General features: G+C 50.3%; 1 protein-coding gene across 1 annotated transcript in view; it reads left to right on the top strand.

The window, feature by feature from the left end:
- Positions 1-26859, top strand: part of CPQ (carboxypeptidase Q) — a 272392-nt gene extending 245533 nt beyond the window's left edge. Inside the window, exon 8 of the mRNA XM_012935321.2 lies at positions 26323-26859. Coding sequence (XP_012790775.2) covers positions 26323-26573 — 251 coding nt within the window. The 3' untranslated portion in view covers positions 26574-26859. The remainder of the gene's footprint in view (positions 1-26322) is intronic.
- Positions 26860-27290: the final 431 nt, after the last annotated feature.

Here is a 27290-nt window from a genome sequence, read left to right as displayed (position 1 = left end):
GACCCAGAGAGCAGACTTTGCAGACAGGAGTCTCTGGGCAGGGTGTGAGAGAACAGACTTTGCTCTGGGGCATTTGGAGGCAGAAAAGATGTGGGCAGGGCAAAGCCCCTATAGATGAAGGGCAGACTTAGGTTGGTCCAGGCTGCAGCCCTGAGTTAGGCGGTGGTCCACAGGAAACTGGGGGGATTGGCACTTGTGGTTTGTACCGGGATTTGACTTTGAGGTTACAGAGAAGCATCACAGGGGCTTCCATTATCATCATCCCCCTTGTCACACCACAGAAGGCCCCTGTGGGAGGTGCCATCCACAGAGAGTCTTTGGGTGTCCAGCAAGAGGCCAGGAAGGTCTGGCCTCCGTGCATAGCTCTGCCGGGTACCAGTGGAGGCCACTGCTGCTGGGAAGTAGCTGATGCTTGTCTTGACCATCCAAAACCGTTTTAGGGCAAGTGGTTTCTTTTTTAATGGCCATTTGTTGAAGTTCTCCCTGCTCGCTGCTGTTTCTAACCTGCCATCTGCTGTGCCACAGTCGCTGACAGTGAGCTGAGCCCATCCCGTGTCCCCAGCACGTAGGAATGTTGCCTTCCGGGCATCAGAGCTTTGGGCTCAGGAAGTCAAGGGAAGAGGAACAGAAGGTCTGGATAAGATGCTCAGGGTGAGCCAGGGGAAGGAATCAGGAGCTAATGTCTTCTTGAGTGAGAAATGGGCGGGTGGGAGGGGGGCAACAAACATCGAGTGCCAGGCCCACCTAAGCTTCCAGTCCCCCAGAGAAGCTGCAGCTATCAGAGAGTTCTAAAACCAGTATTCCACAAAGCTCACGATTCCTTACTTGCCTGTGTATGTGTACACATACATATATGTACATGTATGTATGTACATATGTACACATGTGTGTGTTACAGATGGTGTTGATGTATAGACTGACATGATGAACAGGGAAAACACTAAAAGGAGGGGAAAAAGCAGTTTTAGGCTGGTTTCCCCCACCCCTTTATTTGAACACCATGGTTTACAGAGTTGTTCATGACACATTTATTACAGGCATTCAGTATTCCAGCACCAATCCCACCACCAATGTGACCTTCCCTCCACCATTGTCCCCATTTTCTCAACCATCCCCCAAGTCTGCCCAAATTATTTTATTTTAATAAGCCCAAAATGATTTATTTTCTATTGCTTGTTACAACTCAATGACTAATAGAATTATCAAACAATGTACAAGACTTCAGTTTAAAAAAATTGTGAAAATTATTATATCTCACCTTGGGGACATTAAGTCCTTGTCAGAGGGTTTACTAAGCTCTTGTTGCTAGTCGAGCCTTCCATGTTGTTTTTGTTCATGGAGCTTAGTTGGCTTCTGTGTTACTTCCCCACCTAGTTTGGTGTGCACCTACTGGAATGTCACTGTTGTAGTGTTTGGAGATGTAGAGTGGCAGCTGCATGTGTGGCTGTGTGCCCCAGAAATTCCAGAATATTTCACTGGGCAGTGACGGCCTTGGCGGCAGTTAGTGCAAGGAGGTTTTTCTTGCTCTGCAGCTAGGGAGAAAATGGAAAGTCTAGGCATCCCTTGACTTTGAAACCCCTCCCCGCCCCGTTGCCCTGGAGTGCTGTCAGAAGTCCTGCGCAGTGTGGGTGCCCTCAGAAGCAGAGGGTAAGGCCTGTGGGCCGTGCCTTTCATCTGAACATAGAGCCAGGCTGTGGGGGCCGGGAGTGGCTGGCAACAGGAGGACACCACTGGCAACACCGTGTGTGGCTGGCTGAGGCCCCAAAAGGAGGCCACTCAGCTAGGGCCGAGCCTCTCCGGAACTTTCCATGGCTGCACAAGGGTGAGGGTCTCCTTGCTCCTTTTCTTCTTTCCTGTCCTGGTTTATTTCCCTCCATAATGAACACTGTGAGAAGAGCAAAAGTATCCCCTGGATAACTCTCATAAAACACTTTTGTGCTCTGCTCTCCAAGAGTTACGGATTGGACAAATCATTCTCTTTCTTGAGGGCGGGGAGAGAACTGCGTTTCGAGGCTCCGCTCTTTCACAGGTCTCTCTGACTGGATGAATTTGTATGCAGCATGACTGGCGGGAGATCTCAGGTGAATGGTAGGTTTGCAAATTGCTCGGAGTCCTTGTGAAATCTCAGGGTAAGGAACTCATTAGGGAGTGACTTTTCCGATCCCAGAGTCTGGCCCTCACAGATCAGTCCACACAGCTGCCTGCTTCGCCCCCACTTCTCCTCAGCCCCCGGGGGCTGTTTGAACAAGGCGTTTGCATATGCGAGTCTGATGCCCTCACAAACTCATGGCCACCAGTCTTACGTGGCTCCTGATGATGACCTGCGCTCCATCAGTCACTCCCCAGACTGCCTCCCTGACTTCATCCTTCCCTTGCCACGGGCAGCCATTACCCACCTGCTTCCACTCCCTCTGCTGGTTACAACCCAGCGCGCCCCTCCTCTTACTCAGGGCTGTGCTCTCAGTTCCCTGCCCTTTTGTACAGCCATGCAATTCAAGCTGAAAAGTATATCCAACCGAGCTTTAACTGTTTCCTCAGCAAAATGTAGAATATTCTCAAGAATTTTCCTCATTCAACATAAAATGCACAAAAGGAAAAAAACTCAGGTAGAATACACTGTAATATTGGCGACAGTGATATCTTTGGGGATTCCATTTTAAGGACAAGAGAAACAAGCAGAAAGTAAACAAACACAACTGTAGCCGACTGAAAATGTCTGCATTGCACTGGAGCTTTCAGTAAGAAGACATTGTACAGACTGCAGGAAAATATTTTTACATCATACAAGTGACCAGAGGTTAAGCTCCAATGTATATAGGAGACTTATAAAAACCAACATTGAAACTAATCTAATCCAAAACATGGGCAGAGAATCTCAATACAGACTTTTCCAAAGAAGACATTTGGGTGGCCAACAGCACTTGGGAAAAATGCTCATCTCACTTAATTATAAGAGAACTGCAAATCCAAACTACATCTCACACCCAGGAGAGTAGCCTGAAGACGGGGAGCAAGTGTAGGGAGGATGTGAAGGAAAGGAGAGGTAGAAAAGGAAACTGGCCCAGCCTTTGGTATAAATATTATGGAAGTTTCTCATGCTACTAAAAATAGATTTACACTCTGCTCCAGAATTTCCTCTCATAGGTTTCTATCCAAATGATATAAAAATAGTTTAAAAAAAAACAAACTTACATACAATGTCTCTAAAGCATTACTTACAATGGGCAGCATACAGAGCCAGCCTAGTGCTAATGTGGTCTCTGCACGCCACTCAGCCCTAAAAGAAAACGTTGTCATTGCAACTCTGTGGATGGGACAGAGGGGATGTGCCCAGAGAAATCAGTGAGAAAGAGTAGGTCAAATACCAGAGGGTCTCGCTCATGTGCTGGATACAAACTAAGCCAGGGAAGAGAAAAAAAAAATCAATGCATAATTCCTTAAATTGGACCCAAAAACTGAGGTGACCAGCAGGGGGCATCAGAGGGAGGACAAAGGGTGAAGGGGTCCAGTGGGCAGTGATGAAGTCACTGTGATGGTTGACAACTTAGGAATGGGTGTGGAAAAAAGACCCCTGAAACACGGACAGCGATGGAAAGCAGTGTAACAATATCAATAATAATGGACTTCTTTAGAGTGACCACTTTCCCTTTCTTCTGTGACCCTCCAGCTCCTTTCCTGCAGTCAGCCTTGTCTCTCCCACTCCTTCCTGTTCTGTTCCTATTCTTCTGGAACCTACGCTAGGGGCCAAAGTGGTAGTTCAGGGAATTAAGCATCTGCCTTGCATGCAGCTGGCCCTGTTCCCATTCCTAGATACTGCCTATGGTCCCTTGAGCACTACCAGGAGTAGACATAGTATCCTAGACACAGCTAGGTGTGCCACTCCCCTCCCAAAAAAAAAAAATTCTCCTCCTCTCCGATATCTGTGGGACTCAGGTTATTAGAAGGAGCCAAAATACAGTCTTGCCAACTTTCTGCTCACTCCCCACGTTTTCTGTGACAGTGTGTGGCTTTGTGCCGCTGCTTCCCATTTAATTCAGCTGAGCATGTTGTGGTAACCCAACTACAGCCACAAGAGCACAAACAAGAGAGTCTGCCCTCGCAGTGTCCGACGGTTCGGGCCAGCCCTCCCATGGTTTGACCCAGTGCCTGCTCCGAGAAAGGCTTTCTCCTGCCCACCCTCTCCAGCACCTCTGGGCCAGTCCGAGATGACCTCCTCTGAGCCCCACGTCTCCGTGGCACCAGGCCTCCTGCACTTAGCTCTCCAGAGCCACCCAGAACACCCCTAGAAACGGCCAGCTGGACAGCAGAGCCCCTGCTACTCGGGGGATGAGATTCTTCCTAAGGAGTGCCCTTCAGGTGTGCCCAGAGGGATGACACTTAATCCCCAGTACTCCCTGGAGTGAGGCGAAGTCACCTCCTGTCTGGTGGAGCTGACTGCCCCAAGGACACAGCTGAAGCAACCCCCCACCTCGGAGCAGAATGGCCTGCAGTCGCCAAGAGAATTGGCGATAGTGCCAATGCCCCTTCCCATGTCCTTCCACAAAGAGGGGAAAGTTGGGCCTGTCAGCAGCAGGAGCAGCCACTGGGAGCCCGTGATCCCTCCTGGGTCACTTGGCGATTGGACTGGACAGTGCCGTGAGCTGTGTGCGGGAAGGGAGATATGCAAGATTTAGAGAGAAGTGTAGTGAAGAAGACTGCCTCAGGCCAATGACATGCAGCTTTCATTTGACATAGCAACCAAGTACTTATCAACCAGTTCTTTATTATTTTAGTTAGGATTTCAGGAGTTTAGCTTCACACCTTTGGATATGATTAAGACTCATCACCCAAGTTCCGGGTCCATTCCAAGATGTTGAAACATCCAAAATACCCATTTTCCCAGGACAAATTTCTCAGAGGAATTCTGAAACGGCTTCCTGATCTCGCTTCCTATGTGCCTAGGGGGCTGGGGGGGGTGAGTGGATTCCAGCTCCCCGTGTTGCATTTGGGAATAGTAAGAAGGCTTCGCATGCTTTCCTGAGCAAGTGGCTTCTCCTACTGCAACTTCTCTCCACTCCTGAGATGGCAGGGCAGCCCCCTTGTCCTCTGGGAAATCAGAGACGTGAAAGGATGTGAATGAGCAAAGGAACTCAATGCCCCTTAAACACCTTTCCCGCGCATGCTGGGACTGGCTCTAGCAGAGACAAAACCAATCTCCGTACATTCTTCCTTACACTTCCTCCCGGAGAAGTCCTCAAGCACCTCGCTCCGCCGCATCGGAGATTTCCCAGAGGTGGAAATAACAGAGGCATGAAGCAAACCACTCTCTTTAGGCAAGCGGATTCACTTGTCTCGTCCTCGAGGAGTGGCTCACCATGTCCTTCAGCCCCCCACAGACTCACTTCTTCTAATTTCATCATCATCCAGAGAGCCATGGGCTCACCACAGTTCCTTCAGAGACACCACAGAAGCATGTCTGGTTCTTGTGATGGCGCTTCAACAGCTGGCTGTGAGCACTAGAAAAGGAGCCCTTCTTACAGCTGAGCCCCTGAGTCATGCTCATTATGGGACAGATGCTAGAGGATTACCTGGACTAGAGATCCAGTGATTTGGATATGGATAGATATATATGGATATGGATATAGATATGGATATGGATAGATAGATATGGATAGATCCAATGATATGGATAGAGATAGAGATATAGAGCTATAGCATAGTAGGGCATTTGCCTTGCACGCAGCCAACCCGGGTTTGATTCTACTGTCTCTCTCGGAGAGTCCGACAAGCTACCAAGAGTATCCCGCCCGCACACAGAGCCTGGCAAGCTACCCGTGGCGTATCCAATATGCCAAAAACAGTAACAAGTCTCACAATGGAGACTTGTTATTACTTGTTATTACTGGTGCCCACTCGAGCAAATCGATGAGCAACAGGATGACAGTGATACAGTGATACAGAGATCCAGCAGCACCAAGAAGTAGAGCCCCATGTATCTTAAACTTGCTAGTGTGGAAGGAATTTGACAAGAATGATGAAGATGCAGGTAGACAGTAGAGTTGAATGGAGCTCTGAAGTGGGAAGAAGAGTGACGGCTGGGAAGGCCAAGGGGGAGAAAAGAAAAGGAGAAAAGGAAAAGAAGCAGAGAGAGAGCCTGTGCAGAACCACACAATGGCCTGATTTGTCACCACCTTGGGGTACTTCCTTGGAGCTTGCATCCCAGGTCCGTTGTTCAGTTACTAACCACTAAGCCTCATACCATCGCTGTGATTTGGGAGTAATGCCACAGGGGGGACAGAAAATGGGAATCAGACAAGCAGGAGAGGGAGAAGGTTGTGACCTTGCGCTCTTGGCTGCATGGCCCTGTGGTTGCCATTGTTGGTGGAAGCAACATTCAGCTTGTGCTTCGGCTCTGGGGGTTTTCTTAGCGTGGAATATCGCATCTAGAAGGACCCAGGGGAAGACATCAGTGAAAGTGATGGAGACTCAGAGATGGTCTTGCTGGACCATATCACAACAGGACAAGTGAGAAAATTCTTCGAAGATGCTTAAGTACGTTTGAGAAGGGACTTGGGAATTAAATGTGTCATTAAAGCACGCTGAATTGTCTGCATTCGTTCCATGGAGTTCTTTAGGCAGAAGGAGAAGCCTCTTGGTGGCAAGGCCATGAGGGGTTGGGACGGAGCCAGGGCTGACCCCAACCATCGCATTAGCACAAGCCAAGCAGCCTGCTCATTGCCCATGCAGGCAGTGAGACCCTCCTGACCTTCAGAGAACCTGACCCTGACCCAAACCTCCTGTCAAGTTATTCTCCGATGAAAACCATTGCTCTGAGCGTGCCTCGAAGCAGAGCATAAGCACTGCTGATGACCAAAGAACTGAGGCGGGGAGGGGGTGCACGTGGCCTGCCGTGGGAGGGTCCTGGGGGTGGCCAAGCCATCAGCTCTGCCCCCCAGGTCACATTCCACATGGTAATCAACACAGGCAGTCACCCCGCCACCCCCTGAGTTGGGGCCGGAACCTGCCACCTCTCATCAGTCATGCTTCCCAGAGTCTAGACGTGGCCAGACTAAGCTAGTCTAGACGTGACTTAGAAGCCAGCACCAGTAAGTCAGCATCGGAGGGAATGAGTGACAAAGCACTGCCCTGGAGAAAAGACGGCCCAGTGTTTCAAAGCAGCCAGCCATCCCGCGCTGCCGGTGGCTGGTAGGTGAGAGGCCCGACACGTGGCCCAAGAACACAGCACGTGGCTGTGTGGGACGAGTCTCACCTCCTGCCTCCGTCCTGCTTACTTGCTTTATTCAACCCTTCTTGATTTGGTTGTTCGGATGGTGAATCTTTGTCTCCGTCTCTGTCTCTCTGTCTCTCCCCCGTCCTCTTCACCTCTCATCTCTCCCCGCCTTGCTTCCACTCACCTTCCTGATCATTCTTCTCATGGTAGGTTCTAAAAGGAGAGGGGAAAAAAGTCAAAACAGACAGTGCCCTATACTGGACATGTGTCATAGAGACCTGAGGGCTGTAAGAGGGTGTTGTGGGTATAGTGCCACAGGCGGGAGGGTGTGGGCATAATTTCCTGGACAAGATGGGTACTGCTTTGTGGACTGAATCACGTGGAAATAGTACCCTGAGCAGGATATTGTGGGTATAGCTCCTGGCCAGGGCACCCTGTATATAGTTTTGTGGACAGGATGGCATAAATATAATTTCATGGACAAGGTGGCCTAGGTATCGGGCCATGGGCAGGACACTTACAGTATAGTACCTGGGGCGGGATGATAACAGGGTATAATTTCATTACATCCACACAGACAGGAGGATGTAGTTAGAAAGACAAAGTCCAGTTAAGTCATGCTGAACTTATTTTTTTTTTCACGTGGATGCACTCACTTAAGCTTTTTGTTTGTTTCAAAAATGAAAAGGTGTTCACATGAAAGCATATCCCAAAGGAGATGCTTCCTCCTGGGTTTCTGGGGTGTCTCTGCATCAAGATCAGGGCGGGGGCGCGGCGTGGGGCCTTTGAATTTCTTGCAGCTCATTTCTGAGAGAAGATTAAACCGTCTAAGGACCTTAAGGACCAGATTACTGGGCCGGCACTGTCTTGGGGAGCGTTGCCTGCAGCGGGGAAGAGGCCCTGCAAAGGGAGGAGGCCAGACATGGCTTGTGTCCGGAGGAGGCTGATCTGTGGGTGCTCTCGAGTGTCACAAGACTGACCCTTTGCTGCGCATTTGCTCGCAGTTCCCAGGGTCCAGATGTTTGTATTTCTTATTGCTACAATTAGAAGTCTATTTCCCTTCTCCAGAGAAATATGATGTGGCCAGGAGTTTTCCTCCTGTGGTGGGCTTATTTATTTTCCTCACCAGAACGTTGTCAGAGTTGACACCAAGAGTCCCATTTCTCTTTGAGGCCAAGGGCCATTTCCTCGCTTACCCATAACACTTTCGAGCTGCTTCTCCCTCCATGGACAGTGGCTGTGGCTTCGGGGCTGTGATGTGGAGATACTGATATTCGATTTTATTGAATCACCGTGAGATACAGTGACAAAGCTTTCATGTTTGAGTTTCAGTCATAGAGTGATCAAACACTCATCCCTCTACCAGTGCATATTCCCCACCACCAATGTCCCTAGTATATCTCCCCCTTTCCAACCCTCCCCCTGCTTTTATGGTAGACAGTTTCCCCCCATACTCTCTCTCTACTTTGGGGCATTATGGTTTGCAGTACAGATGCTGAGAGGCTATCATGTTTGGTCCTTTTTCTACTTTCAGCACACATCTCCCATCATGAGAGATCCCTCCAACCATCATTGACTTAGTGATCCCTTCTCTATCCCAGCTGCCTTCTCCCCAGCTCATGAGGCAGGCTTCCAACTATGGAGCAATATTTCTGGCCCTTGTGTCTACTGTCCTTGGGTGTCAGTCTCATATTTTATATTCCACAAACGAGTACAGTAATTCTGTGTCTGTCCCTCTCTTGCTGACTCATTTCACTTAGCATGATAACTCTCCATGACCATCCACCCATAAGCAAACTTCATAACTTCATCTTTCCTAACAGCTGCTTAGTATTCCGTTTGTGTAGATCTACCAAAGTTTCTCTAACCAGTCTTCTGTTCTCAGGCACTCGGGTTGTTTCCAGATCCTGGCTATTGTGAACAGTGCTGCAATGTGATGTTCTGTTATTATTACTGCTTATTTTGTCATTTGTTTTGGGGTGCTTGGGACTTACTATTGGCTCTCTACTCTTGGTGGGGCTCAGAGGACCATATGGGATGCCAAGGATTGAACCTGGGTCTTCCAGATGCAAGGCAGGTGCCCTCCCTGCTGTACTCTCTCCTGCGTGCTATTGTTCGAACCCCAGCTGAGTGTTTGACGGGACCGCAGTGATCACTAACCCTGGGGTCCAGGCCCTCAGCCAATACTGTGTGCAGACCAGCACCTAAGCCTATGCCTTAGCAAGGCTCTAGGTGTTCCTGTAGTTCCTGAGGTCACTGGAAACCCTGGTCTTAGGGGTTTTCAGAGTAAGACTTCGGAAGGACGTCTGATCTTTCACTGTATTCTCCTGAGACCCATCTTCTGTTTCATCTCCAGATTAGCTCATCAATGACCATTCTCCCTGTGGTCAGTCCACTCACTCTATTCTTTTTCTGTCAAATTCACGAATATCAGTGCCTCTACTTCAGTTTGCGTAAAACATTCTCTTTGGTCACCTCCACCTTGTCGTCCGTGCATGCTGGGATGTGCCCACGTCACTTGGCACTGGCGGGGGTGGAGGGAGGGGCGCTCACGGCTTGATAGAGACTTAGCCTAGCCTCACCCTGCAAGAGCAGGGTGGAGCAGGGGCCCTGGATGCAGCGAGGCCCCCACGTAGTCAAAGGGACAGAGATGGGCAGAAGCAGGCAGGTGTGGAGTCTGAGCAGGTGGGCATAAGGGACCAGGCGGGCTCTTGCCGGAAGCTGCCCGGCAGGATGAGTGATTCGGGCAGGCGAGGTTAGCAAAGCGGATGTTCACCCCACGGGTCGTGGCGGAGCAGAATTCTGGGTGGAGTGAGCACTGTGCTCTGTGAACCGCTGTGTTCTGTGCCATGGTGGAATGCGCCTGGCATGTTTCAGGAACGGTGAGAAGGTCAGGTCAGCTGAAGCTGATGGGGCCAGGGAGAGAATGACGAGGGACCCGCGAGGACCAAGGGCTGGAGCACCCAGGCTGGAGCAGCGGGCTGGGGGCCTCTGCCTCTCCTGGGCGTCCTGGGCAGCTCTGCGGGGAGGACAGGGGCTGTGGTGTTGGAATGAAGTTGCTCTGGCGTCTGAGGGGGAGACCAACAGTCTGGGGGGAGGCCACTGGGGCGGAAGGGCTGCTGGAGCCCCACCAGGATGAGGTGGGGAGGGAGGAACGGGCGTGTGTGGGAACTGTATTGAGTACGGGGCCAGTATATGGGGCCAGTGTTTGGGTCACCGTATGGGGCCAGTGTTTGGGGTCATTGTATGGGGCCAGTGTATGGGGCCAGTGTATGGGGTCAGTGTATAGGGCAAGTGTATGGGGTCAGTGTATGGGGCCAGTGTATGGGGTCAGTCTTTGGGTCACTGTATGGGGCCAGTGTTTGGGGTCAGTGTATGGGGTATGGGGTCAGTGTATGGGGTCAGTGTATAGGGTCAGTGTATAGGGTCAGCATATGGGGCCAGTGTATGGGGTCAGTGTATGGGGCATGGAGTCAGTGTATGGGGCATGGGGTCAGTGTATGGAGCAGGGGGTCAGTGTATGGGGCATGGGGTCAGTGTATGGGGTCAGCATATGGGGCCACTGTATGGAGTCATAGTATGGGGTATGGGCCAGTGTTGGAGTCAGTGTATGGGGTATGGGGTCAGTGTATGGGGTCAGTGTTGAAGTCGGTGTATGGGTCAGTGTATGGGCCAGTGTGTGGGGTCAGTGTATGGGTCAGTGTGATGTTTGAGCAGTGGCAGGAGGAAATGATGGCTGCAAAAGGCACAGGTGGTTCGGGCTTTTGGTCTCAGGGTCTCGGGCTCAACAAGCCACACATCTGGAAGGTGGTGTTGGCACAAACTGGGGTAGGGACAATGTGACTAGAGCACTTTGGAGGACAAAGAGAGGCATTTCGTTTGGGACAGGTGCCAATCTGAGAGGCCCACTGGGTGTGCAGGAGGAGAGCTGAGATGAGGTAGTGGCCGGGGGATCCTTGGGAACGTGCCTTGAGCTGACTGAACCATAGGGGGGCAGGGGAGGGTCTGAGCACGGGGACGAGGAGCAGAGACTGAACCCTGGCAGTTCCCAGCACCAAGCAGCTGGAGATAAATAGAGGAAGGAAAAGAGAAGACGGGCCAGAGAGGCAGCCATGTAGGAAGTGACCACGCACCGCTGGGCAGCTGCCCCCCACAACCCTTCTCCATCCCATACTGCCGTCCTCCCTCACACCCTAATCTATCCTATGCGTGGGCCCCACATCGCCAACCCGCCCTCCGTGAGCACTGCGTGGTTCTGAGAATGAGGAGTCCCTCCTGCGTCACCCATCACGATGGTGATGAGAAAGTCCCCACCCAACTGGGCTCCGTCCGTGTCGTTGACGCATTCTCCTCCCGTCTTCTGGATTTCCCCAGAATCCCTCCTTCCCCCCACGTGCGGGTCTCGGCCTTTCCCTCTGCCCTAGCTGCGGCACCTGGGGAGCCTGAGCCTTGGGGGCTGGTGTCCTGTCCGGAAGGGCCTCACCTTACCCCTGAGCCATGAGGACAGACCCCCTCTGCCTGCCACTGTGACTTGGCACAAGCGTGCTGAAGCATGAAGCCAGGAGGAATCCAGGGGGCTGCTTCCCTCTGCCTTCTCCTTGGTACCCAGGGTCGCCTGGAGGATTGGCTTCTGGGCACCTGCTTTCTCTTAAAGTGACCTGTCGGGGTGCAGGCCGGGGCAGGCCAGCTGCAGGTCCTCACCCCCACCGGGCCACCCCAGACACCTTCCCCAGAAACTCCCTCCAGCCCTGGCCTGGCCTGGCTAGCAGCCTGCTCTCTCGTAGAGGAGCACCGACCAGCGGGAGGACTCGGAGCCTGTCTCACAGGGCAGAGGGTTCTGGGGGGTCGGAGCCCCAGGGCAGGGTAGAGAGACATTAGGGAGAGCGGGGTACTTGCTCGCCCAGACCCAATTCCCAGCACTACACAGGGTCCCCTGAACCCTACCAGGAGTGATCCCTGAGCACAGCCAGGAGTGGACTAAACAGAAGAGAAAAAGAATGAAGACAGAATGGTACATCGCTGGGGCAGCTCTGCTCAGACTCGCTCCGCTGGGGAAGGCTCCCCCACGTCTCTCTGACGACTTCCTCCTCGGCTCGGGCCCCAGCCTGCATGTCGTCTGTCCACATCCTGAGTCACCCCATTTCCCATAATGAGCGTCGCCCCCCAGCCCCCGCCAGGCATGTCCTCTTCCTTGGCTCTTCTCTCCACGCACTCGAACCCGAACCTGCCTTACTGTCAGCCCAGCCCTCCAGCCCCACGTCCCTGATGCTCCCGAACCTGCTTCTTTCCGTCCCGCTTCCAGACCCTTGACCCTTCCTCGCTGGCCACGGGCCTTGAGGGAGGCCCCGGGCTGCGGCTGCCGGGAAGGGGGTTCCTTCAGCCTCTTGCCAGGCTCTGAGACCCGCCTGTGCCATGGCGCCAATGTGGTCACTCGCATCATGGGGTCACTCCTTCCACTGCTCCTGAGGGTGGCCGTTACCCGAGCCACTCTCCATTTCCTGTTAAATACACACAGAACTTCCCCCATCTTGGGCACCTAGGCGTACTGACCCTAGGAACTGTTGGCGGGCATCTGCCCAGCCCTACTGGGAAAAATATCGAGCCATGGGGTGCTGGGCCCAAGATTGGGGGGCGCAGTGCTCCCGGGTGGCTTCCCCATTTCTTTCCTTGCCCGCCCGCCTACATGCATTTTCCGATTCCTGACGTCCATCGTCACCTCTGCGGCTGTACCTTTGGAGCAGCTTCTGTCCTTCCCCACTGAGCTCCGGGGTGGCTACTTCCCCTCCTGACCCCTGCCCGCCTCTGTCTCCCCTTCTCCAAGCTGCTGTCTTGCAAATCTGTGAACATGGCACCCACAGAGGAGCCAGGCGGGGGGCCACTGCACTGGAGGCCCCAGGAAATCCCTGGGTCCGGGTGTGAGGCACAGACCACTCGGTCGTGGCTGAACGCAGGGCGCCTGTGGTCATTCGTCTTCGGGAAAGAGGACCTTTGCTTTCCCATCAGATTTATAGCGGCAAGTGTTACAAATGATTGGATTTTTTTCCCCCCACATAAAATAGAAAAAAAATTGCTGTTCTGAAATCGCCTTTTGAAGCAGACTAAATGAACCATTGATTTTCCCTGGACAACGGAGCAGGGCATGTTTGTCCTGTGGCAGGAGATCCCGTGGTCGGCCAGGCCCATCGGATCATTATTCCCTGGGCACAGCCTGTGCCTTCGCCCACTTTAATGCCCACTCCGTCCCCTGCGGCTGTACCTGCCAGCGCTTGCAGGCAGATGCAATGGCCCTGCAGCCTTCCCAGGAATGCCTCGCCCTCCAGTCACTCCGCTTTCCTCAGAATTTCTGTGATAATGTGTCACAGGAAGTGCTCTCTCCTCTTTCTCCTCTGTCTCTTCTCTTTCTCTCCTTCTCAGACTCTACAGAGAGGGCTCCAAATCCAGCATCTCCTCCTTCTCTTCCTCCTCCCCCTCCTCTTCCTCCTCCTCTTCCTCCTCTTCCTCCTCCTCTTCCTCCTCCTCTTCCTCCTCTTCTTCCTCCTCCTTCCACCTCCCCCTCCTCCTCCTCCTCCTTCTTCTCTGTACCACTGTCATCCCGTGGTTCATCGGTTTCCTCGAGTGGGCACCAGTAACGTCTCCATTCGTCCCTGTCACATGATAGTGTAGCCCGATGGCATATTGGGAATCAGGGAAATGAGGACCATCGTTGTTACTGCTTTTGGCATATCGAGTTTGCCACGGGTAGCTTGCCAGGCTCTGACATGCGGTTGGGATACTCTCGGTAGCTTGCTGGGCTCTCCGAGAGGGACAGAGGCTTTTGTGGTGGCCTCTAATCGCCTTTACAGGTGTTCCCAGTCTACCGAATGTAAGCTTTTGGTCAACTGGCATGTTGTAATGATCTGCACACTGACAAACACGCACCTGCCTGCATCTCTGGGCAGCACCTGGGACATCTGTGGCCTCAGATTGATCTCCTTGAGGTTGATGGAGTGTGTCCGAAGGTTGTTGAGCAGCTGGCAGAGCAGGACCCTATAGCGGAGGGTCTGTGCCAGGTCAAACACCTGTGCCAAGTCCCAGGTCACCCGGTGGTTGGCTGACAGCACCCCACAGTGAATGAGCCACTGCGCACACTGCCGCCTTGGCTCTATGTCCAACTGCACTGCGACTCGGCCCAGCTGGGGCAGGCGGCGACACTGTGGCTGCCTCAGTTTCTCCATGCCCTGCCAATGCCATTCTATCTGAATCTCGCAAAACAGCTGGTGATGTCCATCAGGAATCACGCGCAGAGTTCCAGCAGGATCTCATGTAGAGTTCCATGCCTGGTGTGCTGAGCCACACATTGTCTAAGGGAGATGGTGAGCCGGGTTTGGGAGAGCATGAGGGGTTCAGGCGGCGGTGGCGCCATCTTGCCTCCAATCAAATATGGTGTGGTAACTATGGAAAATGAGTCCAGAGTGTAGGAATAGGTCCACTCATACATGAAGCTCAGCCCGAGCATGTGGAAAGTGGCCTGGAGGGTGGTGGCAGTTGGGTTGTGGAGGTCGGCTGTCCGGGCTGGGTCTCTTGGGGTGGGGAGGACTCTCACCCGCCCTTCTCTGGAGCACCCTGAGTGAAAACATTTTGGCGCGGAGTCCGGTGGCATGGTTATGGGGGCCTCATTTTATGTTCCCTTCCAAGAGAAGCAGCCATGGATTCTAGACGGTGACCCATGAGAAGATTATCTGGCTCTGGCAGGTGGTGGCTTATGGGCGTGACCCCTGGGCCACTGGAGATTGGGGGAAGCAGGTACCTCCTGCCGGCACCAGGTAATCTCCTCATCAGCCACCGTCCAAAACTCACGGCTGCTTCTCCGGGAAGGGAACATAAAAATGAGGCACCCGTAACCATGCAATGGACTCCACACCAGGCTGTTTTCACTCAGGGCACTCCAGAGGGGGGTGGTGAGAGCCCTCCCCACCCCAAGGGACCCAGCCCTGGCAGCCGACCTCCACAACCTAACTGCCACCATGCTCCAGGCCACTTTCCACATGCTCGGGTGGAGCGTCACACATGAATGAAGTCCCACGGAACCCCGGTAATGCAGAACTTTGTGACCTTGGACTCTGGGCTCAATGGGACCTGGGAGCAGAGATCCTCTGCCTGCTTCTTCTGCTTCTTGTTGTTCTTCTTCTTCTTCCTCTTCTTCTTCTTTTTCTTCTTCTTCCTCTTCTTCTTCTTCTTCTTCTTCTTCTTATTATTATTATTATTATTATTATTATTATCTTCTTTTATTCTTCTTTTATTTTTGTCTTCTCCTCCTCCTCCTCCTCCTCTTCTTCCTCCTCCTTCTTTTTTCTGTAAAACTACACAAGAAAGCCCAAGGATTGATCTTTTTTGCAGGAAAAATGATTTCAATTCCATGTGTTGTCCACAGGGAGGGTGCTGCTGTGGTCTGAGTGGGATGACAGCCAGTGGGTGGCTGCTCCCCCATATTCATTCTCTGATGTGTGTCGGGGAGGGATTACACAGATCAGCGCCTGTGCTGGCCCACGGCACCGTGTCAGAAGCTCAGGCAAGGCCCCAAATCTAATGTGATCACAGTTGCCAGACACAAGCGTGCGTTTTAATTGCTTCTTTATCCCTTCATCCTCAGAAGAGTATTATTAAACATTTACAAGGCACGAACTTCAGCTCATGCCAGCAACTCTTTCTGGGGTCCTCTGACAGCTGGGCCTTTTCATCCAGACCAGCAGAGAGGGGCCCCGAAGACCAAGAGGAAGGGACTAGACTCAAGAAGGATGAGAAAGGAAGAGAAGGCGGGCCTGGAAGTACATGAGCTGGTTTGCAGAGTAAATACCAAAGATGTTTGTTTATGTTAAAACTTTAATTCGTATTTGATTCTTGCTCATGTGGCTGATAGCCAGGCCATTAAGCACACACGCCAGTTAGGAACAAACCTTTGCCCAATGCGTGTGGATGTGAGACGGCCTTCCCCAGACAGATGCTCCCCAGCTCCGAGGAGCAGCTCAGCATGTCCTGTCACAGCAGGATAAGGCTGGTCTTGGCAAGTCACGCCGGCCACTGGCAGGCCCCGCATACAGATTTCTGGATTCACGACGGCATGGACAAGTGCATGATCAGTCATTTTCCCTGTAAAGGAGCTTTCACTTTCCAAGGAGATTCGTCGTGTTCTTTACTGATCTCTTGCCACCACTCAGGGGCAAAAGCCCATTGTTGGGGCTTATAAAATATGAAATATAAAGCCCAATGCTGAACAATACCTGTGTGATTTTTTCATTGCTAGCCCAGAGAGAAAGATGAAAAGCAGGTCACACATCCTTGATCTTTCAATCAAGCCTGAACACTCAGTCTGGGAGCTTATTGTTGCTTATTAATACAATTAGCTGGGAGAGAGGATGGGATGGGGACATGATTCTTGACTAACACAGTGAAGCAAGCAATATTCTATAATTTTGCTGATTATTTGCACCATATATTTTTTAAATGAAGCATCAGTCATGCGGGAGTAAGCTAACTGGCCTATCAATGATGAATAATAACCTTAACAAGTTGTCACCATAGTGAGACTTTCATAAGGCCATACAGTTTTCTAGCTCATTAGCTTATTCAAGCTCAAATAAAACTAGCAGCTAAGTCCAATTATCATCATTTTTATACTATAGACAGGAAAATTAAGGAACAGAGAAGTAAAATACCCTCCCCACGTCCTGAACTGTTACATGCACAGGTCTAAACTTTCCAAGGCTGGTGCTATAATTTGTGCTATTAACCACTGTGATAGAGCGACAAGTAAAATAACTTTGTACGGGAATGCAGGCTATGTCAGCAAGAGCCCCAGTTGACATATTTCATATCTTTCAGAAGCAAATAAGATTTTAAAAATCTGCTTCAGGCCTAAAGAGAAACTGTTGTTAGAATAGTCCTTTGCCAGATAAAGCTAGAAAATGGTACAAAATTTCACCTGTTGGGCAACAGGAAAGGACTGGGGGTTCAAAGGGAAAGAAAACAAAATATTCTTCTTATAATGTGTCCAGTTTTCTACTTGGAGACGCCTTTCAGGCCTGGGAGCAGGGAAAACAAACTTCAATGTGAAGCCAGATGTCTCACTGAACTGGAGGGCTGAGGAGAGAGCCCAGGAGTCTGAGAATGGGGAGGGGGGCGGGAATAGTGTGGAAAGAGGCAGAAATTGCAAAGGGTCCCCTGGAGTTTTTCGATTCAACCTAAGCAAAAAAGCAAAAAAAAAAAAAAAATGTAGAGTCAGATTCTACAAGATGCAGCGCAGAACTGCTCTCCAGGACTGGAAGATAAACAATTCTGAGAACCCACGGGTCTGGCAAAATTTAGAATTCTGGTCAGCCAAAATAAATGCCTTGAATGTGGTGTATGCATGCAGAAAAGGGAAAACAAATCCAAGGGCTTCACCATCCTTAGTAGAGCTAGATTTAGCCCTCTCATCAAGACCACTTGATATCCACCTTTTTACAACTTGAAAAGTAAATCTTCAAAGGATCAAGCACCTCTGTAGGTACCAAGACATTATTTAGTCCGTAATCTCTGAAGTAAAACAAGAAAATCTGGACAACAACCTGAAACTGATAAAGTCTGTCATCCAATCAGAAATTGGCTGAACATTGCAGAAACAAGAAAATGTGTCCTATAATGCAGTTTCGCTCAATTGAGAGGCACAGCCTCAGGAAGGAGGAGACCAAAGATGACAGTGACAGAGAAGAATATAAACAGCCATTAGGATCTGCTCAGGAATGTAAAGATGCGAAAACAAAATAAGAAGAGACATGGAAGCAATCTTTTAAGAAGGACCAAGTGGAATTCTGTAGCTGAAAAATACAATACATGAAGAATGCTTTATGTCACCAAAGGCTTAATGACAAGTTGGATAAAGCCAACTAAAACATTGGTGGTCCTTAAAGCCTAATTATAGAACTAAAGCAGAAAAGAGAATGAGAAAAATGAAGAGACTCTCGATGGGACATCAGGCAATCTAAAACATATATAAAAGGAGTCCCAAGAATCAAACCATGGTCGGCTACGTGCAAGGCAAACGCCCTACCTGCTGTGCTATCGCTCCAGTCCAACAGAAGTAATATTTGAAAAATATATGTGTTAAATATAAAGATTCAAGTAGATTAGAAGTAAATGGATGGGGGAAAGATAAAGTAAGTTCTGAACATACAAAAACCATAATAACGTATATTATCTATAAAAGTAGATGTCAAGACAAGGAATATTCTTATAAAGTGAGGAGGACATTTTATAATACTACAATACACGATTCACCAGGCAGACAAAGAAATGTTATATGTGAATACACACAGTTCTGGAACCTTAAAAATGTGCAAATGAAAAGGGAACAGAATTGAAAAAATGGACAAATACAGGTGTATGATTGGAGATTTCAACACTCATTTTTCTGTCACCTCGAGCTCAAGTAGCTAGGCATTCGGTACAGAAAAGAAAGTTTCAGTCATCGCTACAAGCTTCATCAGTGCATGAGGGGACATGCTGACTTACTCCAACAGTCTTAATAATTTCATCATGTTAAATGCTTGTATTGGAAATGGAAAGATTTCTAGTATCCGTGATGTAGTTACAGATGATGAGTCTTTGAGAAGAAAGAAATGGGGCAGGGGTGACCACTCAGTGGACACAGTGCAGGTGTTGCACGCAGGAGCAGCCCCAGGTTCCAGCCCCGGCACCACAGGTACCCCCAGGTGCTCCAGGATGAGCTCTGAGCACTGCCAGGTGCGGCCCAAATAGAAAAATGAAATTTTAGAGAGCAATAAATTAACCCAGATTAAGTAGAAGGAAGGAAATGAGAGGAGGGGTTAGAGTAAAATAGAAAATAGAAAATACTAGGAGAAATCAGTAGACTTTCAGGAAAGTTTTATGGAAAAAAAATTATAAAATGGTGAACTTTTAACAGATTGGTCAAGTGAAAGGGAACAGTGGTGCTGAGCTTTGGGACCGTCTTTGTGGGACTGTAAATTAGTGTCACCTCCATAGAAAGTCAGGTGGCGATTCCTTAAACCTCTGAAAAGCAGCACCAATATTAGGAGTTTTGTTTGTTTTGCCGCTACACCCAGCAGTACTCAGGGCTTGCTCCTGACCTCGTGCTTAGGGACCACTCCTGTGGCACTTGAGGGAACCCTATGTAGTTCCAGGGATCAAACCCAGGTGGGTTGTGTACAAGGTAAAAGCCCTCCCCGCTGTACCATCTCTCTGTCCCTTGCTACTAAGACTTGATCCTCCAAAGACTAAGGAAGCACTAATTTGAAGCATGATTCCTTGTAATAGCAAGGAATGTTTGTAATAGCAGTGTTCTTCACAATAGCCAGGGTGTGGGAACAATCTAAATGACCGTTGGCTGGTAACGGACTAAAGTAGCTGTGCTCTCTATACTCAATGAAATGGGGATAAAAGATGAAATCCTGCTGTTTGTGATAACCTGAGGGGAATTTGAGATGCTGTTACTCAACAGAACATTAGAAATGATTTCCGGAGAGTCGTTTCTCTCATATGGAGAATGAAAATAACCAAAACAAGTGAACTAACAAAACTAACAAATGAACTCTGACAACCCCTGTCAGAGGGGTTACCAGAAGGAAGGGGGAGGGATTTGGGACGAAAGCGTGGCTAATTTAATAAGATGATGGCTCTGAAACTTTGGTGGAATGTGGGGACCTAACACTTGTACAGGTGTGAAACCGGCATGCCCCTCAATTTATGTAATATTGCAAAGCAATAGCAAATCAATAATTTATTTTAAAATACTGCAGGAGCAGTGGCATAGTGTAGGGGTTCAATGCCTGGCACCTGGCCACTCACCACCCCTGCACCACCAGGAATAACCCCTGAGAACTGTCCGATGTATTGCAGACTCCCCCTTCTCAAATACAAATAATGCTAAAAGGACAAAAAGCACTTTGTAAGGGGAGAAGAAAAGTTCATCCTAAGTCTTAATTCACACCATATACATAATTTAAAATGGATCATAAAATGGATCATAAACCTAAATGTAAAATCTAAAACTATAATAATTATGATTTAGACAAATTATTATTTAGACAAAAATCTTTTGACCACCACCTCCCCAGGTTAGACAAATATTTATTGGATTACAAAACATTTTACCGTAATATTGGTTGGAGCTGAAAATATGGTAGTAGTGGGTAGGGCCCTAACCTTGTATGCAGCTGATCATGGTTCAATCTCTGGCATCTCATATGGTCCCCGGACCTCACCAGGAGTGATCCCTGAGCACAGAGCTAGGAGTAAGCCCTGAACATCACTGGGTGTGGCCCAAAAACAAACAAAAGAAATATTGATAAACTGTACTTTGACAAGACTAAAAATGCCTGCTCTTTGGAAGATATCATGAAGAATCGGAAAAGCCCAGAACAAGAAAATGCTTATAATATAATATTATATATATATATATATATATATATATATAGTCACTGTCACTGTCATCCCGTTGCTCATTGATTTTCTCGAGCGGGCACCAGTAATGTCTCCATTGTTAGACTTGTTGTTGCTGTGTTTGGCATATCGAATATGCCATAGGTAGCTTGCCAGGCTCTGCCATGCGGATGAGATACTCTTGGTAGCTTTTTGGGCTCTCCGAGAGGGGCAGAGGAATCAAACCCGGGTCGGCCTACCCGCTGCGCTATCACTCCAGCCCACTATATACATTATTACTATTATTATTATTATACATTCATCTCATCTGACAAAGGAGTTATGACTCCTACCACTGAATTACAAAAAGGCAAGAAGTCCCACAAAAAATGGGCAAAGTATTTCAACAAAGATCTCAATCCATGAATAAGATACACAGTTTTCCAAAAATCACACACATTAAAAAAGACATTCGACACTCTTCCTCGTCTTGGAAGTTTGAATTAAACTCAGGATGAGTCATCACTACACTCTAAGATGTGGAGAGAGGGAGAGAGGATGAGAAGGAGAGGGGGGGAGGGGAGACGGATCGATAGTGGATTGTCTAAATCATCATTTCACCGAATGAAGGGAGCCACGCACTAGGTCAGGCGAAGACAAGCCACTGTGTCCTACCATCCAGTGAAATTCCCAGAGGGCACAGCCCAGCAGCTACAGTTGGGCGGGAAGGACACGGACGCACATCAGACGGCTGCAGTGGGGATGCGGGTGTGTGCGTGGCCGTTGCTGTCATCGTGGCTGGGTTCGCGTACCAGCGGTCAAGCTCTGTTGTGTAAGCCGCATTGACACTCGTGGGCCCGTAGCTGTGTCCGGCGGGCACCTCGCCCATCCGAGGAGTGGGACCTGAGCTCCAGCTCCGGCTCATGGGTCGACTGTGTGTCCTCTCCTGAGTCCTTCCGCCTCAGGGGTGGTTGGAGAACTCGGGGTGACTTCCTGGGGGGCCCTGGAGGGCAGCCATGGCTCTCCCCTTGCCACATTTAAAATTGGCGCCTAGACGCAGTAGATACACAACACAGGGGGTGTAGAATGGACACATCTTGGGGTTCAGTGGGCACATGGGGCTCGGGGGTGCTGCGCTGTTTCCTGTCTGCTGACGTGTTCCGAGGAATATCCAGCTTCCACATTAGCTTTGCGCTAGAGAAAGTCCCTCCCAGCCCCAACAAGGGGAGGAAAGCTCCCCAGGGTGAGGCATTTCTCCACAGAGAGGTCACCCTCATTCTTGGGAGGGACCACGGTCCGCAGATGGGCAGCTGGGCCCAGGGAGGGTGGCGTCCACCTTTTTAGGCAGAGGTCTGTCCCCAAGTGGCTGAGTCAGAAGCCAGCCGAGTGATAGAATTGGTTGGGAGCAGGGCCAGAGAGAGGGCAGGGCATAAGGCACTCATCTTGCACGTGGCCCACCCAGGTTCTATCCCCTGCCCTGTGCAGGGTCCCCCTGAGCACCACCGGGAGTGCTCCCTGAGTATAGAGCCAGGAGTAAGCCCAGAGCACCTCCTGGTGGAGCAAAAAAGAAAAAAAGGTTGGGAGCCTGTGTCAGAGTTTCAAACTGCCTTAGTTCCCTGGGGCCGGAGAGATAACACAGCTGGGAGGGCACTTGCCTTGCAGGAGGCTGACCCAGGTTTCATCCCCGGAACCCCATAAGGTCTCCTGGGCCCCCCATGTGTGATCTCTAAGTGCTGAGCCCTGAGCAGTGCCTGGTTTGACGACCCCCCCCAAAAAAAAATTACATGAGTTCCTGGAAAGCAAAGATGGGAGGTTGACGTGGGGGGGCGTGGGAGAGGGGGCTGAGTCTCAGACCACCCCACCATGCCCCTCGGAGCCAACTTCCCACTCCCAGCTTCCGTCTCAAGCTTGCTCAGCTGCCCACGAGAAGGATCTGGGAGGAGCGCTGGGCCCAGGGAATCTCACTCACGTCAAGGGCTCAAGGGCCAGCTCTGGTCTCCTGCCCGAGTCCTGGCTAGGATGGCGGCCTTCCCCTGGGCCACCATGCCCGCCAGTCTTCAGGGGAGGCAGCCAGCCTGTGCCAAACTCCCGCACCCTCGTAACATCCAGCCTCGGGAGGAAAGCGGCTGCTTCCTCTCCGGCAGTGCAGACTGCCCTCCCTTACCCCCCAGCCCGCCGTGTTCCTCTCAGACAGGCTCCGTGAGGTGGACACTCCCCTCTGTTCCCCAGAACCGCTCAGGAAAGCAGAGAGCTGCCGGGAGACAAACCCCTGTCTCCTCAGGACCTTGCCGGGTGCTTGGTGCCTGGGTGTCAGGTGGATTGGTTTATTGTCCTTTCCGACAGCTCCCTGTGACAGACACCACAGAAGTGTGAGGTGAACGCGACGTGGTAGAGGCAGCTGAGCACATCTGGAAGGTTATTTCTCAGAAGCATCAAATTCGCCAGGACTGACCCCAGTATTCGCATCCTGGCCTCTCCATCACTGCCACTTCCTAGCGCGCTCATCAGCCCTGCTTGCCTTGCCACCTTTTGTCACGAATTCTAAATGCTTGAAGAAAAATGACTCAGGGTCCAAGCGGCAAGAATCCTGGTGTTATTTATAAACCGTGCTGGGAAGGGTTTCAGGGTCTATAGCTGCAGATCTCAAGCACCATTTACCCTGCTCTGTAATTCTGGAGCCGTGTATCAGTGACGGGGCAGCTAATGACAGAGCAGCATTAGCTCCCTCTATCATCACCCGCCTGTTTCTTTTCTTTTTTTTAAGACCACACAAAAATGTGTAAATTGCAGTTTACCTCCCTGCAGAAGCAGTTAATAAAATGCACGGTAATTATATTTGGGGTTGGCCATAGAGAATACCCACTGGCTCTTCATTGCAAAGCTTGTCCTAAACATTACGTTAATGAGAGCCACCCTTCAGAGCACTGAGGCCTTTTGCTGCCTTTAAGTGTTTGTTCGCTTTCCATCTCAGCCAGTAGATTCCCCGTAAAGGGACTGCCACGGCCTTTTCAGAGGGACCAGTGTCGAGTGGCTATGCCTGCAGCTAATTTTTACTTGGAGTGAAATGTGCTTGCATTAAAAGCATATTTCTTTCCCTGGCTCTTTCTTACCCAACTCCTTTCCTTTGCTTTGGGAATTCACAAATCAGCTCATCTGGGGGGAGAAGGAACCCCCCTCTCTGCAGGATGATTCTTAAACAGTGATAGTATTACTGCATCCCTTTAACAGAGTGCCTGTGAAAGGGGCCGTTCCCAGCCGCCGGTGAGCGGGACTGAGCAGGGCTCTTCTCGTAGACACAAGGGAAGGGCGTCGGGGTGGGGTATTCTCCCCTGTCCTTCATCCACACCTTCCCCCCTACAGGCCGCCAGCTTCGCTCCTCTTCAAGCACCACTCTTTGTGGGGGTCTTCCAAAGCGGGGGTGGGTGGGATTTCTAGTTCCATCCATAGCAGGTGTAGCCTCCAGTGCATTGGGGCCACTTTGTTGCCGTAAAGAAAGATTTCTGGGGGGTGCTGGTGTTACTTTCCTGAAACGGGGTCCCCGCGGCCAGATTCATTTGGCTTCCTGTGGTTTCTGTTCTCTGTTCTTTCCTGAAGAGAATAGGGGTGGCGGGGGAGGGCTGGGGAGCTTCCCTCCTCTCCGCCAGCCCTTGCCAAATAGCGTGTCACCTTCTTGGGACCAAAGCACAGGCCTGCTCAGTGGAGGGGAGCCCTGCTCTCGGACCCTAACTGCAGGAGGAGCACTGGGAGGACTCCCGGGACTTGACACCCTGCACCAAGCTTGCGGGGCCCTCCCTGAGCTGCCTCGGTACTGGCTCACGTGGCTCCCTGTCATTTCTCTGGATCTCATACACGTGATTTCTTAGTATCTAACTTACATTTTCACTTACATTATATTTCTAATTGCAGCTTCTGACGTGATTTTTTTTTAAGTAGTGGGACTTGGCTACACACTTATTCTCTCCAGCATCTGTGACCTGGCCTGCACATGCCTGCTCTGGGTCTGCCGGAAACACGTCTGGGTGCCAAGGCTCGTCCCATGTAGCCCACCACCCTGCTGCCCGCAGCTGCCCCCATAACCGTGGCCGTGAGCTCCACGAGGCCCGCCGTGGTTCCCTAAGGCTCTGCCCCACGCCTGCCAGGAGAAAGTTTTCTTTCCAGTGGCACCAGGACTTGATCAGAGGCTCCGAGGGGACCACACAAGATGTGGTTGAGGGCTTCGGGAGGGAAATCGTGAGCACGGGAGGGCGGGCTTGCTTTCTTCCATGTGCTGGGAGGTGCGAGTTGCAGTCTTGCAGATACAACTCTTCCACGAATCATAAGTGCCAGGACATTTGCATAAACACAAGCAGGTTAACCGTCCTCCACCTGGCTAAGGGACAGGGCACCCAGGAATGGGTGATGGTACAAAACCTGTTCGGTGGGTGGGCTCTGCTGTCCAACACCATCTTTCTCCGGGTCTCTGCTCCGCATTCTCAGAACACAGGCGTGTGACCCTGCAAGGAGTGCCAAGCTCCAGGGCCACAGTCAGCCTAGCCCAGAGCCATTTCCCTGAGTCCCGGGTCAGCCAAGGCTTTCCTAGCACACTCCCGAGGACTCCCAGCTCGGGCCAATCACGGCAGGGGCCAGTTCTGGCTGATAGGTGGCCAGTCAGGTAGGGCTTGGAGAGGGATGCGGGAAGGATCCCTGCAGCAACATGTGGCCAGTGACCCCCTCAGAATTCTTCCTCTTAGATGCAAATCAAAACAACAATGAGATATTACCTCACACCACAGAGACTGGCACACATTCAAAAGAACAAAAGCAACCAGTGCTGGCGTGGATGTGGGGAAAAAGGGACGCTCTTTCACTGTTGGTGGGAATGCCGACTGGTCCAGCCTTTCTGGAAAACAATATGGACAGTCCTTCAAAAACTAGAAATTGAGCTTCCATACGACCCTGCAATACCACTTCTGGGAATATATCCCGAGGATGCAAAAGAGCACAGTAGAAATGATATCTGTACCTATATGCTCATTATAGCACTGTTCACAATAGCCAAAATCTGGAACCAACCCAAGTGCTCTAGAACAGATGACTGGTTAAAGAAACTTTGTACATCTACAAAAAGGAATACTATACAGCTGTTAGGAGAGATAAAGTAATGAAATGTGCTTATAAGTGGATAGACATGGAGATTATCATGCTAAGTGAAATGAGTCAGAAAGAGAGGGACAGACATAGAAGGACTACACTCATTTGTGGAGTGTAGTGTAGCATCACATGAGGCTGACACCCACGGACAGTAGATACAAGGTCCAGGAGGATTGCCCCATAGCTTGAAGCCTGCTTCATGAGCGAAGGGGATGGAATTCTTCAGATGGAATAGAAAATGATGTCTGGAGGAACCAGTTGGGATGGGAGATGTATGCCAAAAGTAGATAATGGACCAAACATGATGACCTCTCAGTGTCTGTGTTGCAAGCCACAATGCCCAAAAGTCGAGAGAGAGTATGGGGAATATTGTCTGCCATGGAGGCAAGGGGATGGTGGGAAAGGGGGGTATACCTGGGATATTGGTGGTAGGGAATGTGCACTGGTGGAGGGATGGGTGTTTGGCCATTGTGAGATTGTAACCCAACATGAAAACTTGTAACTATCTCACAGTGATTTAATAAAATTTTAAAAAATAATAGTAAGAATTCTCCCCCTTGTCTCCCCAGGGGCCAGCCTGCTAGATGACCTCTCCAAGTACTTCACCTTCCATCACTCCCAGGGTGACACCATGTCGGTGCTGAACCCCAAAGAGATGAACGTGGCCGCGGCACTCTGGGCCGTGGTGGCCTATGTGGTCGCCGATTTGGAGGAGATGCTACCCAGAGACACCTCCCATCGTCACAGGAAGGAGTTAACAGGTCCCTGCTGGCCAGAGACACTGTGCCGTCCCTTGGTCCAGGACACCCAACTCACCTAGAGTCTCCAGATTCCTTCCTGAACCGCAGGGCTCTTGCACACATCGTTGCCCTTCTCGCTGCCTTTCACTCTCTCTGTGACCAGCATAGACCTGACCCCAATCTCAGTACAGGCAATGCCTTAGACTCTATGTAGCAAAAATAGTGTTTGTTTCTGAACATTTAATACAGCGGCATCCATGTCCATGTTTGTGCTCTTGGTTAAAAGCATTTGGAACCACACAACTGTAGTTGGGCCCTTATTGTGTGGAGTCATTGGATGTCTCAATTAAATATTTTTACACTCAATTTTTTTAATGAGATTTTTTCCTTTTTCCTTGTGAGCAGGGACAGAGATGTCATCTTCAAGGGAGAAGGAGAATAGTTTTGTATAACCCGATGGCCTTTAAATATGAACCCTAGGATTTATCATCACATAAACGATAACATTGGTTTACACTTATGCCTTACATGCTTTTTGACTTGTTCACAGTTTGCTTAAAACAAGATTGAGCCTTCAGGAGACTCTATAATATGATGGGATCCTATGAGCAAAAATACTACACCCCTCCCACTCTTGAGATAATAGGTATCTCACACACACATGCACACACATGCACACACATACACACACAGTGTCCAGCACATAATAAATCTAATAAATTGCCACAAGGCACACCAAACTATGCAAGTAAGAAATGGATTTGTTGTCAAGAGTGAAAGCAACTACAAGAACAAGA

The sequence above is a fragment of the Sorex araneus genome, chromosome 2, assembly GCF_027595985.1.
Source record: "Sorex araneus isolate mSorAra2 chromosome 2, mSorAra2.pri, whole genome shotgun sequence".
Taxonomy (NCBI): domain Eukaryota; kingdom Metazoa; phylum Chordata; class Mammalia; order Eulipotyphla; family Soricidae; genus Sorex; species Sorex araneus.
The sequence above is the reverse complement of the archived record's forward strand: the minus strand, read 5'-3'. Positions and strand labels throughout refer to the sequence as shown.